Genomic DNA, 13,058 nt, shown 5'->3' with positions numbered 1-13,058 from the left:
AAGCTAAATGTTTTTACCACATTCTCTGGTAACAAATTCCAAGTTTAATTACACATTGAGTGGAGAAATATTTTCTCCAGTTAGTTTTAAATTTACTACTTAGTAACTTCATTATGTATCTGCTAATCCTAGTATTTCTGGAAAGAGTAAACAAGCGATTCACATCTAACCTTTCCACTCCTCTCAGTATTTTATAGACCTCTATCATATCTCCCTTAGCTGTCTCTTCTCCAAGTTTGAAGAGCCCTAGCCACTTTAGCCTTTCCTTGTAGGAAAGTTGTCCCATCCCCTTTATCATTTTTGTCGCCCTTTTCTGTACCTTTTCTAATTTCACTATACAGGGCCGTGCCAACACGGTAAGCGAGGTAAGCATGGCAGGAGGGCGCCGTCCTCTGGGGGGGGGCGCCCCGCCGCACCATACTTACCTCGCCCTCCCGCTCCCATGTCCCAACTGCCCGCCCTCTTCTCCTCCCCCCCCCCCCCCCCAACAAGATCCCTTTTAAATTTACCTCCGTCCGGCAGCGAAGGCGCAGCGTCAGTGAAGGAGGTGGCACTCCCGACGTCTCTACTAGTCTTCCCTTCGCTCAGTGTTCCACCTTCTTCGGATGTCAAGCTCAGAACTCTTATTTTTGAGGTACTGGTGATGCTTTCAATTGAGCCTTTTGCTTCAATGTCAGGAATTCCATCTTCATTGATCATGAGGGAGCTTAGAGGTCCTTCTAAGACCTTCCCAAAGTATCCAGACATTCAGGACCTGATTACAGCAGAATGGGTCTCACCAGACATAAGGCTGAGAGTGGAAAGAGCCTCTACCTACCTGTTGGTTCCAGAGGAGAAAGATAAATTCCTAGATTGGATTCCCTTGTTATGACTGTGACTAAAAAGACCACATTGCTGGAGGAAGGGTGCATTGCCCTAAAAGACCTACAGGATAGGAAGCTAGAAGGCTCTCTGAAACAAGCCTTTGAAGTGGCCTCTTTGTGCCTTCAAGCGACAGTGTGCAGTTTGTTCATGGAAGGAGCATACCTAAAGTGGCATTAGCAGTTTGCATCGCAAGACAGGTGCCATAACGCCCATCTGGAAGTGAGATTGGCCTACTTGGTGGATGCTATTTGTGACATGTTACGGATTGAGGCCCTTTTGGAGCAAGTGGTTATTTGGAGAAGATCTCAATAACTTGATGAAAGAACTAAAGGAAACTAAGTCACAGCGGTTACCGGAGGATAAGCCGAAAGCCTCTGGTTGTTCGTCTTCAATCTCAATTTCGAGACAATAGATGCCACTGGCCTGGTCATCGGCAATATGTTCAGAAGTCTCACTTTCAGGCATGCCAGTCTTCCTTTCGTACAGACAGGAGGTCCTTCTGTCAGTCAGCTAGAGTACCCAATGCCTTCCGAGCTTTGCAATGATACAAGGCTGGTCCACTCAGGAGGAGTGGGCTAAAATCACATCAGACCAGTGGGTTTTGGATATTCTTACAGAAAGTACAAGTTGGAGTTAATCCCGCATGGTCGCTCCTTTCTTCTTGCAGTCTCCTTGTCGAAAGGGAACCAATGCATGCACTACCTCCATTCAGGACTGGGTTGAGAACCCCCGGGGTGATCCCTGCCGCCCCACTCTCGGAAGAAGGATGTGGATTGCGGCTGACCGTGCAGACCCTCCTTCCCGGGAACACTGGGGGCGATGGGGGGGTGAGAGTTAAACCAAGTTACCGCCACTGGCATTGGGAAGTGCGAGGACACCTAACATGGACGTCCTTCACTGAAACATTAAAAAAAAAAAAAGAACGGCCCTGACGAGCAATTGGACATTTTTCCCCAGATTTTTTTGTGATGGGTGTTCTGCGAGGATGTCCAAATAAAAAGCTATTTGACGTCCCTTTCAATTATACCCAGGTCTCTCTTCGCCAATCACAGCGTGTTTAGCTGTGGTGACAGGTATACCTGCATTCCATTGTAGCCTTAGGGCCTGACATTAGTGATTTTTTTTTTTAAATAAACTTGTTTTAAAACTTTAACTCTCGATCTCTGGGGCATTTTCTTTTTTTGAAAGGTTCTTGTGCCACCCCTACTTCTGCTTTTTTCTGGTTGTTACTTTACACGTAGGAGTTTCTTTCTCCTCTTTTGGGCCTTATTTGGGAGCCATTTTGGAACTCACTGACAGACGCTGCGAAGCAGAATACTGAATGTACAATCTGGACTACAGTGTTCACATAGACTCAATTGTAGTACTACAGCTTTAGATGGCGGGGGCCGGGCCCGGGACAAGACCGCCCCCGGGCCCCCCCCCCACCCGAAGTCGCCAGGCCCCCCCTCCACCCGAGGTCGCCGGGCCCCCCCTCCACCCCCTGCCGGGCCCTCTGAACTAACCTGAAGCGCCTTCACGTTCGCATCACAGCAAGCAGCATCAGCAGGGCAGACCTCTCCTTCCTTCCGTGCCCCGCCCTCACCAGTTGATATTGTGTATCTGGATTTTCAGAAGGCGTTTGACAAAGTACCTCATGAAAGACTCCAGAGGAAATTGGAGAGTCATGGGATAGGAGGTAGTGTTCTATTGTGGATGAAAAACTGGTTGAAAGATAGAAAACAGAGAGTAGGGTTAAATGGTCAGTATTCTCAATGGAGAAGGGTAGCTAGTGGGGTTCCCCAGGGGTCTGTGTTGGGACCGCTGCTTTTTAACATATTTATAAATGACCTACAGATGGGAGTAACTAGTGGGGTAATTAAATTTGCTGATGACTCAAAGTTATTCAAAGTCGTTAAATCGCAGGAGGATTGTGAAAAATTTCAAGAGGACCTTACGAGACTGGAAGACTGGGTGTCTAAATGGCAGATGACGTTTAATGTGAGCAAGTGCAAAGTGATGCATGTGGGAAAGAGGAACCCAAATTATAGCTACATCATGCAAGGTTCCACGTTAGGAGTCTCGAACCGAGAAAGGGATCTAGGTGTCGTCGTTGATGATACGTTGAAACCTTCTGCTCAGTGTGCTGCTGCGGCTAAGAAAGAAAATAAAATGTTAGGTATTATTAGGAAAGGAATGGAAAACAAAAATGAGGATGTTATAATGCCTTTGTATCGCTCCATGGTGCGACTGCACCTCAAATATTGTGTTCAATTCTGGTCGCCACATCTGAAAAAAGATATAGTGGAATTAGAAAAGGTGCAGAGAAGAGTAACGAAAATGATAAAGGGGATGGGACGACTTCCCTATGAGGAAAGGCTAAAGCGGCTAGGGCTCTTCAGCTTGGAGAAAAGGCGGCTGAGGGAAGATATGATAGAGGTCTATAAAATAATGAGTGGAGTTGAACAGGTAGATGTGAAGCGTCTGTTTATGCTTTCCAAAAATACTAGGACTAGGGGGCATTTTAAAATGAATCAGAGAAACTTTTTCTTGACTCAGTGTGTAATTAAACTCTGGAATTTGTTGCCAGAGAATGTGGTAAAGGTGGTTAGCTTAGCGTAGTTTAAAAAAGGTTTAGCTGACTTCCTAAAGGAAAAGTCCATAGACCATTATTAAATGGACTTTGGGAAAATCCACTATTTCTGGGATAAGCAGTATAAAATGTTTTGTACTTTTTTGGGACCTTGCCAGGTATTTGTGACCTGGATTGGCCACTGTTGGAAACAGGATGCTGGGCTTGATAGACCTGTGGTCTTTCCCAGTATGGCAATACTTGTGTACTTATATAACTTGGTGCCTTGAATTAGGCACCAGTTCTCTAATGGAACTTAGGCCTATCTAAGGCGTTATAGAATACTAATGTAAATGCACTTTAGCGTGACCACTTACACCAGGTCAATGGCTGGTTTAAGTGGGTGCGCCTAAGTGTGCCATGCAACATGTACAACTGATAATATTCTTCTATAAGTTGTGTGTGTGTGTCGCTTGGTGCCATGCCCATGTGTTCACCCCCCCCCCCCCCCCTCCACACACACACTCCTTGCAGTTAGTTTATAGAGTGGTGCATAGTGCATTTTGGCATGTACCTCCCAATTAGTCATTCATGTACAGAATTGCCTTCTAAATAGCAGAGCAACTCAGTTTCTTGGGCAGGGCAGGGCATGGGATCCTACGCTTCTGCCCATGAGTCTCTTTTAGTGCCACCTGGTTCAGAAAGACAGGAAAAGTGAATTGTTTGCGTTGGATGTACAGACTCTTTGCCACAGGAGTACCCTGGAGCCAGTCTTTTGTTCTTGGCCCTATCTGGGGGTGGTCATCCTGCCAAACAGCAGAAACGTTTATAACCTTGGCGGGGGTGGGGAGAGAGAGCTCTCTTAATAACTTTCAATGTCTAACAGAAGTACTTTGTCTTGTTCTAGGCCCAGTGTTTAACGTGACAGTGCATTCAGACAGCTCATCGGTTTACCAGGGCGAGATGGTGGAGTTACTCTGCATCATTTCCATTGATGGACCAGCTGTTGAACCAGGTACCTTTCTCCCTCCCGTGTTATCCTTCCTTCATTAGGGCAGGTTGGAAGGTTGTCTCATGTACTTTACCCAGGGGTAACTGTACTGCAGGCTTTCTGGGACTTTACATTCTCTGTAAAAATACATTGGTTCAACTTTTATGAAGGCTTGGGCAAAAATGGTTTGCAGTTCAGCTGATAAACCCTTTCTTCTAAAAGGAGAAAGGGGGAAAGGGAAGGGACCCTGTAAAGCTCTCTTAACTTTAACCAATTTCACAATACGAAGAAAAAACAGAGATGTGACTTTTCATTTTCTCTCACTTCCATCAGTCTTGTGGACTGGCCTGGTTATAGTCATCCAGCAGTGGGGTAACCTGGAGTATAGAATCTACCCTCTATTTAGACTGTAACTCTGGCCCATGATCAAAAGCAAACATGGGCACTAGAGACCATTAGCACCGGACTAGCGCCCACATTTGCCTGTGTCCCAGGATCAGAGCCGGTGAGCGCATGAAACAACACACTCGCCAACTCTGATCACCATTTGCATGCTGTCCCACATTCCTCCCTAATGATCAGCGGGCAGCTCACCAATCAAGGGTGCTTGTCCCGCTGCAAACCCTACGCCAGCTCGGAGCTGGAGTTAGGGTTTGCCAGCAAGGGAGGAATGGGGGAGACCCACTTAAGAGGTTTGGCAAATCCAGGACTTTCTCCTGGACCTGTCAAACCTAAGCCTGCCACCCCCCCCCCCCCCCCTCCCCAGTAAAGAACCCTGGTGGTCCAGTGGGACCGCTATTCCTTCCCCCCCCCCCCCCCCCAAAAAAAAAAAAGACATTGAAAAAAATGGCCTGGTGGTCCAGTGGGACTGCTATTCCTTCCTCCATTCCACCCAGCATCCCCCTTCCATGGCCTACCTTGTTCATAGTTGGAGGAGGGAGGGACTAGCACTCCCTCCCTCCTCTTTGGGAAGCTCCTCAAAATAGTAGCACCCTGCCCTGCCTGGTGCCCAGGTTAAGCCCTGACCAGTGCATCCCAGGATGCACTAGCAGGACAGGGCATCGCCATTTTGAGGAGATGCTCGAAGAGGAGAAGAGGGAGTGCTAGCCCCTCCCTCCTCCAACTATGGACAAGGTAGGCCACAGAGGAGTGGGATGGAGGAAGGGAGGGAGGGATAGCAGTCCCACTAGACCATAAGGCTGTTTCTTTTTCAATATGAGGGAGGCTTGGAGGTGACCCGCTGGTAATGCAATGCCCGATTACCGCCATGCTAGCTCCGCGGTAAAAATTTTAAAAATAATTTTTGTTGTGCTCAAAATGGCATTCTCAAGGTGGAACTACTGCCGGAGGCTGCGTTGGGCTGGTGGTAGCTCTGGGTTGCCATGTGGCATCCCTTTAGTAAAAGGGCCCCAACAATTGTAAAATAGTCAAATGTCAGTGTAACACACTGCACATTCCATGTAACACAACTCAGTGTTACACTGTATTGTGTATAATGTGCTCAATGGCTGCACTCCTGGTTTTTTGTTTGTTTTGTTACATATTATTATACTGTAGACCCACTATAATGCAGATTCACTTATAACATAGCCAAATATCTTTGACCCCAATGTCCATGTTATATGTAATCTACAGCGTACACAGAATAGTGAGGTAGACTTGGAACTAAGCAAATTAAATCATCATAATAGCAATAATGTGGTAGTGTCAGTAATGCAGTAGTGTAGCCAGAAGTGAATTTCTGGGTAGAATTGGGATGGATTGGATGAGCCCATGCATCTCCTTCCCAGACCCCCCTTCCTAGCATTAAAAAAAAAAAAAAAAAAAACCTTGATTGGCAGGGATTCCCAAGCCATGCCAGCTGAAGACCACCTCCACTAGAAACCCCCTTGCTGTTTAAACACTAGTGAATTCAGTAGTACAATTCCAGCCACCAGCACCCCTGTACATATTCAGTTCATATGCATGAATTGAGCATGCGTGACGGTGTGGGGAGGGTGCCAGTGTCAGCAGCTGGAAACTCACTGCCGACTTCACCGGTATTCAGATGGCCTGGGTTTCCAGCAGAGGACGTCTTCAGCTGGTGGGGCTTGGGGATCCCCACCAGCTACACTGAGAATGTGTGCCGCTGCTTGATGGGCCTGAACCCAAAGTTGGTGGGGCCCTGCAGTATTGTACACATTCAAGCAGCTCAGTAGGACATTCACTGATAATGCAATGTCAACAGAATAAGAATGAAACATCTTAATAGGCAGCACAGTAGAACAGTAATATGGTGCTCATCAATGTCAAGGTAATAGAATGAAATGTCTTAATAGGTAGCAGAAAGGACATGCGCATTTGTGATCTATAGATAGACAAAAGGGATTAAGACACAATATGCATTGGGATAAATAAAAGCGGATGGCTAGAAATGGGAAAAAGTTATGGGACCCACTTAACCCACTTATTCAACTTTGTGAGGGGCAGGTTTTATCCCCTTTTAATCTTTTGGAGGGAGGCATGTTTATTGTGGAACTTAACTGTTCTGGTGGTTGGGGTAGAGGTGTAGTGGTGGAGGAGGGGAGGGGGGTCCAAAAATTCATATAAAATGAGGTTATATTGTGTTTTTCTTTTTTATATGTTTGCAGTGTAATGCTGTTTGCCAGATTGTGAGGTTTATCATTTTTTTGGCATTGTAAACCTACTCATTGCATTTGTTTAAATAAAAGACTTTGTTCATTAAAAAAAAAAGTGGATGGCTAGAATGAGGATAAATTCATTAATGTTGTCAAAAAAGCAATCTTATCAACCGATTGTTGTAAATATCCAAATTATTCTATATAACTGTCAAAACTGCCTTTGGTGAATCTCTTCATAAAGGTGGTTAATAAATCCTAATAAGTAAATTGTATGCACAGTTGAATAAGATGTGTGGAATTGGTCCTGATGTGGTATAAATGATGGGGATAGTCAATTATATGTGAAAAGTGGGAGTACGACCACGAAAACCAGAAACTGGAAGATGTTCTTGAATAAAAAACTTTATTGAAAAATTTTTCAATAAAGTTTTTTTATTCAAGAACATCTTCCAGTTTCTGGTTTTCGTGGCCGTACTCCCACTTTTCACATATTGTTGTTTTTACCTTGGGGTGCTTGAGTTTTCCACCTTCTGGTGGATCTTCTCTCGGGGATAGTCAATTGCCAGAGCCATTAAAAGCTTGGAAGAAGAGCCAGGTTTTCAACTGCTTCCTGAAGTAGAGGTAGTCTTGAGTTCAGTGTAGCCCCTCTGGGAGAGAGTTCCAGAAGGTGGAGACTACTGCTTGCTGGTGAGTGTCACATATCAGAGAAGACAAAACAGATTCCTGCTCTCCATCCTCTCCCTGCACTTCCCAGCCCCTATAGTTTTTATGAAAGCCAACTTGTATACCTAGGTTTGAAACATCCTGGTTCTGTCCTTGAGTTTAAGTGTTTTCTCTTCGAGTGGAAGCCTGAAAGCCTTATGATCCACATAGATGATGGTCTCTTGAACCTTTTCAAAATACTGATTATGGCCATTATCAATTATCTTTAGTCTTGCAGGGTAAAGTAAGCTAAAGCGCACTAAGTTTGAATAATCGGGAACAGAGAAGTGCAAATGCTTTGAGAGCCAGAGAGATTTTAGTAGAATAGTCCTGAAAACATAATGTGTTCTGATACTCCATGGCCTTGTCATTCCGTAAGGCTTGCAAAATGTCCATGTTGTGGCTGTAATTGAGCAAGCAGGAGTCCACCACACAGGACGATCAGCCGCATCCCTCCAAGGCCCCACACAGTGGGCCTGTCCAACCAAAACAGGCCTGCTGAGCCTGTTAAAGAAAGGCAGTGGGAAGTCAGGTTTCAAAAAACGTTCTCAGGTCTCGGTCTGGTATGGTTTCCGGTAAGACGATTAAGGTCAGATTATTTCTTCTAGAGTAATTCTCTAGATCTTGTACCTTAGTCTCTAAGTCGCAGCAGCAAAGCATTGGAGGCCATTCTGACACCACTGTCTGAACACTGACTTCTAAGGCCCCAACCAGATATTGGACCACCTGCATCTTTGCAGATATGATGGTTAATCACTGCTCTGTTCCATCCAGCTTGTCCAGTATTAACTGATGCTGCCTTCCAACTGTGTGCTCTACAGCAGCCTGTACCTCTACACTAATTTCCACGATCCACTCCAAAATCGGTGAGGTAGAGGCCAGAGCCTCTGTCCGCCATCTTGGAGTCACCAGGTCTTCCCTTCTCTCAAACCGTTTGGAACTATTCTCTTCCTCTGCTTGATTTTAGGAGAAAAAAATCATGGAGTAGGCCATTAATGAGTGCTGAGATGAAAGGGTCTCTCGGGAGCAGCAAAATCTTGCTGCCTACTGCTCCACGACCCAATCAGAAGCCTTTCAGGTTGTTGGGTAAAGGATGACTGTGTTCATGAAGTGCATATAAAATCTTTCTCTGCTTTTTTAATATACCTAGTCGCATCATGTATTTTATTTTCCAGCATGTTTACACGTTAAGGTTTATAAGTAGAGTGTATCCACTTTGTATTTCCCAAATCATAGTGACAGGTTTATGAAGAGGAACTTAAATAAAATTAGATCATTTTCCTTGAATGTTATGGAAGCCTTTAAGTGCTTCCTGGGGGCCTCTTTTTCCTTTCCCTTTCCTGGCAACGCTGAATTAAGCCTCATCCCATGAATTATTGAGGAGAGATGATTTCTCAACCCCCATCCCTCTGAGGGACAAGCCTGAGAAACCGTCCGCTAATGATTCAGGCTGGCCAGCACAGCTGTATCAGCTCAAGATTCACAATCTGCCAGGATTTTGTTTCTTGGCTTTGGCTGGGTATGTTACCTCTCTTCACGGCTGCCAAGCTTGAAGAGTGGCTGTAAAGCTCCCCCTTGGTTTCATCCCGCACCCCGTTGTTCCTAGCTTTTGAGACTCTGTTCTAATATTGGCAGTATTGAAAGGTACTGTAAGGGAGTGAGGGGATGGATCCATCTGCTCCTAGTAATATGTACTGGTAAGTGGGGCACTTCTTACTGCCAGATGTAACTGTCCATTCTGTGCACACACAGCCAATGGTCCCAGAACGGCAGCATCCACAATTTTACAAGAGAGTCCCTCAAGCAACTTTGGTTTTGTTTTGTTTTTTCCATTCTGTTTTAAGGCCTGTACTTTGCTTTTTTATTTTTTTCCATTCTGTTTTAAGGCCTGTATTCCATCGTGGAAATTGGTCTCCCATTGCTTTGTGGTTGTTAAAATTACTGGCATGGTGTCTTTGTCTTTTCCCTAATTTGTCAGAGAAATATTCTTTGCTTGGGTACTTGTAATTGGATTTGCTCAAGACTGTCCCAGAGTTAATGTGGTCATTTCCACAGCCGCTGTTACAAGGGATTTTTTTTTTTCATCTTGTTCCTTTCAGTGTATAAATGTGTAGCCACGTTTCTGGTACTTACATGGCTATGACCCTGGCATCTTTGCCTGAGAACTGCTTTCAAGTTTTTTTATATGTGACATCTAAAGTGATTTTTTTTTCTTTTTAACCTGGCTTCTCCGCCAGACTTTCTCCATACATTTTTTATTAATGTAACTTACAAACTAGACACTGATCGAGTTTCGGTTATGGTGCCAAAACCAGCCTCAAATCCTTTTTCTGCTCAGTTTTTACTTCAACCGAAAGGCTATTTTAACTTACGGCAATGGCTTTGGTTTTGGCTGAAAGCATAGTGGCAGTTTGTTTCAGCTGAAACTGAAAACAGCAGTTTTGGTCGGCCTCTGCTCACATCACAATTACGTGTGTTGTAACGTTTTACATAAGATCCCAACAATCCCTATTCAGACCTGCCAAGTCTCCCGCTTTTGCAGGTCATCTCCTGCACTTCTGCCGAGGAGCCGGGATCTCCTGCTGAATGGCCTCCCTTTCCAGCAGCAGCAGGAGAGGCATTCGTAAAACGTCATCTCCTGTTGCCGCTGGTCCCATGGCAGCAGGAAATTGTTTTAGGAAGGCCTTTCCTGCTGCCACTGGAAGGAGAGGCTATCGCTGGTGCTGCTGTGGGTGGCGCTCGATGGAGTTTGGGTGTGCCCTAAATCTCCCACATAAGAAGTCGGCACCCTTGGCAACCTGCCTATTTGGACCCCTCTTGCCTCCTGAGTAACGTAGAAGTCCCCACATCCCTTCAGATCCTTTAGCACCAATTTACACAGAATTTGATTATCTTCTCTCACTATGCAAGTCATGCTTTTTGTTTTAATCTCCCTCCCTCTCTACCTTTCTCTCCCCCCTCCCCTAGAGCACAACTTCTATCACTACAGCTGTATGTATTTACCCAGCCCTCATCTTACCCTCTCTGTCTCTTTACCACTGATTTCTAGGTTCTAAGTATGAATCTTATGTTTGGGATATGTAAAGTTAATGAAAATTTTAACTAAGTGGAATAGAGTCCTTCTCATGTGATTGTTATCTTCCTGCCCTTTCAAAAGTCACTGCGCTTTTATCGTAAATCTAGATCTCACTACAGATTCCAAGCCTCTTCCATACTGTGGGGGCATTTTCATTCCTCCACTGCTTTGCATAGAGATCTTAGCTGTTAAAACCAATAATGGAACTAGATTGAGACCCCTTATCTGGTCCCCATCCTGTGTCTTAGCCTAAAAGACATTGAGGGGGTTGTGTCTCCAATCATCCACAATGCAGGAATGAATCATATCCCATACCCTGCTCCAAAATGCCTTAACTTCATTTGCCTTAACTAAATTTGCTGAATTTCCAGCACTGATTAGTTCCTCTGTTTCAGGAAGAACACCACCTGTCCCCCAGTGCATTGTGGGTAGTGGGCTCACTTGATTCAGGTTTATATGGAGCTTGGTTAACACAGACTTGCCAAGACTCCCGCTTTCACAGGTCATCTCCCGCACTCCCACTGAGCAGCTTCTCCTTCTGTCGGCAGCAGGAGTTGTGTAAATAAGATGTCGTCATCTGCTGCTGCAGGACCAGTCTCGCAATAAGAACTTTAAAATCACACAGCTCTTATTACAAGACTGGTACCAAGGAAGCAGGAGATGATGTTTTATTAAAGCATCTCCTGCTGCTGGAGGAGGAGGCAGCTTGTTGGTGACCCAGCTGAGGTCTGTCAGGGGATGGAGCCAGAAGGTGGAATGGGTGAGTTTGGGAGAACATGGCTGGACAGAGTTGGGGGGGGAGCTGGGGGGCGTGCATTAAGTCACCTTCTTAACGATTGGGCCTAAAGTTGCCAATTCCACGGTAAAACCGCAGAATTGGGCGGTATCCTCTTTCCCCCGGCAGGATCTTTTGAAAGCCCATAAGTTGAAGTTTTTTGGGCTCTTTTCAATCCGTTGGATGCTTTTTCACCGCCACTGCAGCCGCAGGTTGGGCGCTTTGCAGCTTGCCCTTCATTGGTCCTAATTGGACCAATAGGAGTGCTTAGGAGGCGGCAGATCCGTCTGGCTTTAAATGACTGTGCGCGTGCGCTGTAGCAGCACACAGCATGTGTGTGGTAGACTGTGGTGGTGGGTGACCTGAGTTGGCCTCATGGCAGCTGGCCTGCCCAGCTGGGGACAGACTGTGGAGAGAGGGGGCCAGGGAGGATGCCTGCAATAAACGCTGGCTTCCTCGGTCGGTCCGTGCTGGAGGAAGGGGGGCCGCAGCCCCCACTGTCTTGGACGGTGTTGGCTCTGGTTGTGCATTGTAAAATCTTTTTTTTCCTGCGCTTAGATCAAAAGAGAAAGATGGTCAGTGGAAACTTGCTCCTTTTGTTTTGTGGAATATAGTGTTACTAGTAAAAAAGGCCCGTTTCTTAACGCAATGAAACGGTCGCTAACAATGTAATGAGTTCCTGCCATTAATGTTTCCACGGTTGTATTCTGAATATAATTGTTGTTTACATGTGTAAGATTTCTTTATATACAATATTTTTTGTGTAAACTGTGTTACAATATGGTAAAAGTTTTACTTGTTCAGGCCCTTCAATCAGTTTAATAATCACATCAGAAGAGCTCCTTACTCGTGAGAATGCAACATACAGTTGCCCATGTGAGAGACTGAGTGACAGTGTGTTTTACAGACAGTGTAAGAGAGCGATACACAGAGTGATTGTGTGTGTGTGTGTGTGTGTGTGTGTGTGAGTAATGTGTGTGAGTGACAAAGTGATTAAATGTTTGTCTTCCGTTCTGTGCACTTGCCTCCACTGATGTTCGTACCTCCCTATATATGATTGTTTGTTAGAGATTCAATCCACTCCACTTTCCCTCCTCCAAGTTCCGTTCTGTCTGATTGGTTCTTCATTCCTGTGACGTCACGTTTGTTTGCTTGGCAACTGTGCAGCATTCCGTTTCCTCGACGTGAGGGCGGGGACAATGAGAGCCAATGAAACGCTGAACTACAGACTTACGAACCCTACACTGCCACAGTGCCACAGAGTCAGCTTCAGAATGTTGGAGGTGCTTTTTATTATATAGGATACTATAAAAATGATTATGCTGATTATGATGATTGTACTTCTGAGGATTATGATGATTTCAATATTAATATTCATATCAATCTTATTAATATTTGTATTGACCTTATTAATATTTATATCAACCTTAATAATTATATTAATGCTGTGCTACTTTTGGGTTGGAAAACTTTTTGCC

The 13,058-nt window shown here is 45.1% G+C and overlaps 1 protein-coding gene across 1 annotated transcript in view; it reads left to right on the top strand.

The window, feature by feature from the left end:
* Positions 1-13,058, top strand: part of PTGFRN (prostaglandin F2 receptor inhibitor) — a 188,994-nt gene that overhangs the window by 156,693 nt on the left and 19,243 nt on the right. The window contains exon 7 of the mRNA XM_030204034.1: positions 4,323-4,430. Within this exon, the coding sequence (XP_030059894.1) occupies positions 4,323-4,430 (108 nt within the window). The remainder of the gene's footprint in view (positions 1-4,322; positions 4,431-13,058) is intronic.

Source organism: Microcaecilia unicolor, chromosome 5 (assembly GCF_901765095.1).
Source record: "Microcaecilia unicolor chromosome 5, aMicUni1.1, whole genome shotgun sequence".
NCBI lineage: Eukaryota > Metazoa > Chordata > Amphibia > Gymnophiona > Siphonopidae > Microcaecilia > Microcaecilia unicolor.
The sequence above is the reverse complement of the archived record's forward strand: the minus strand, read 5'-3'. Positions and strand labels throughout refer to the sequence as shown.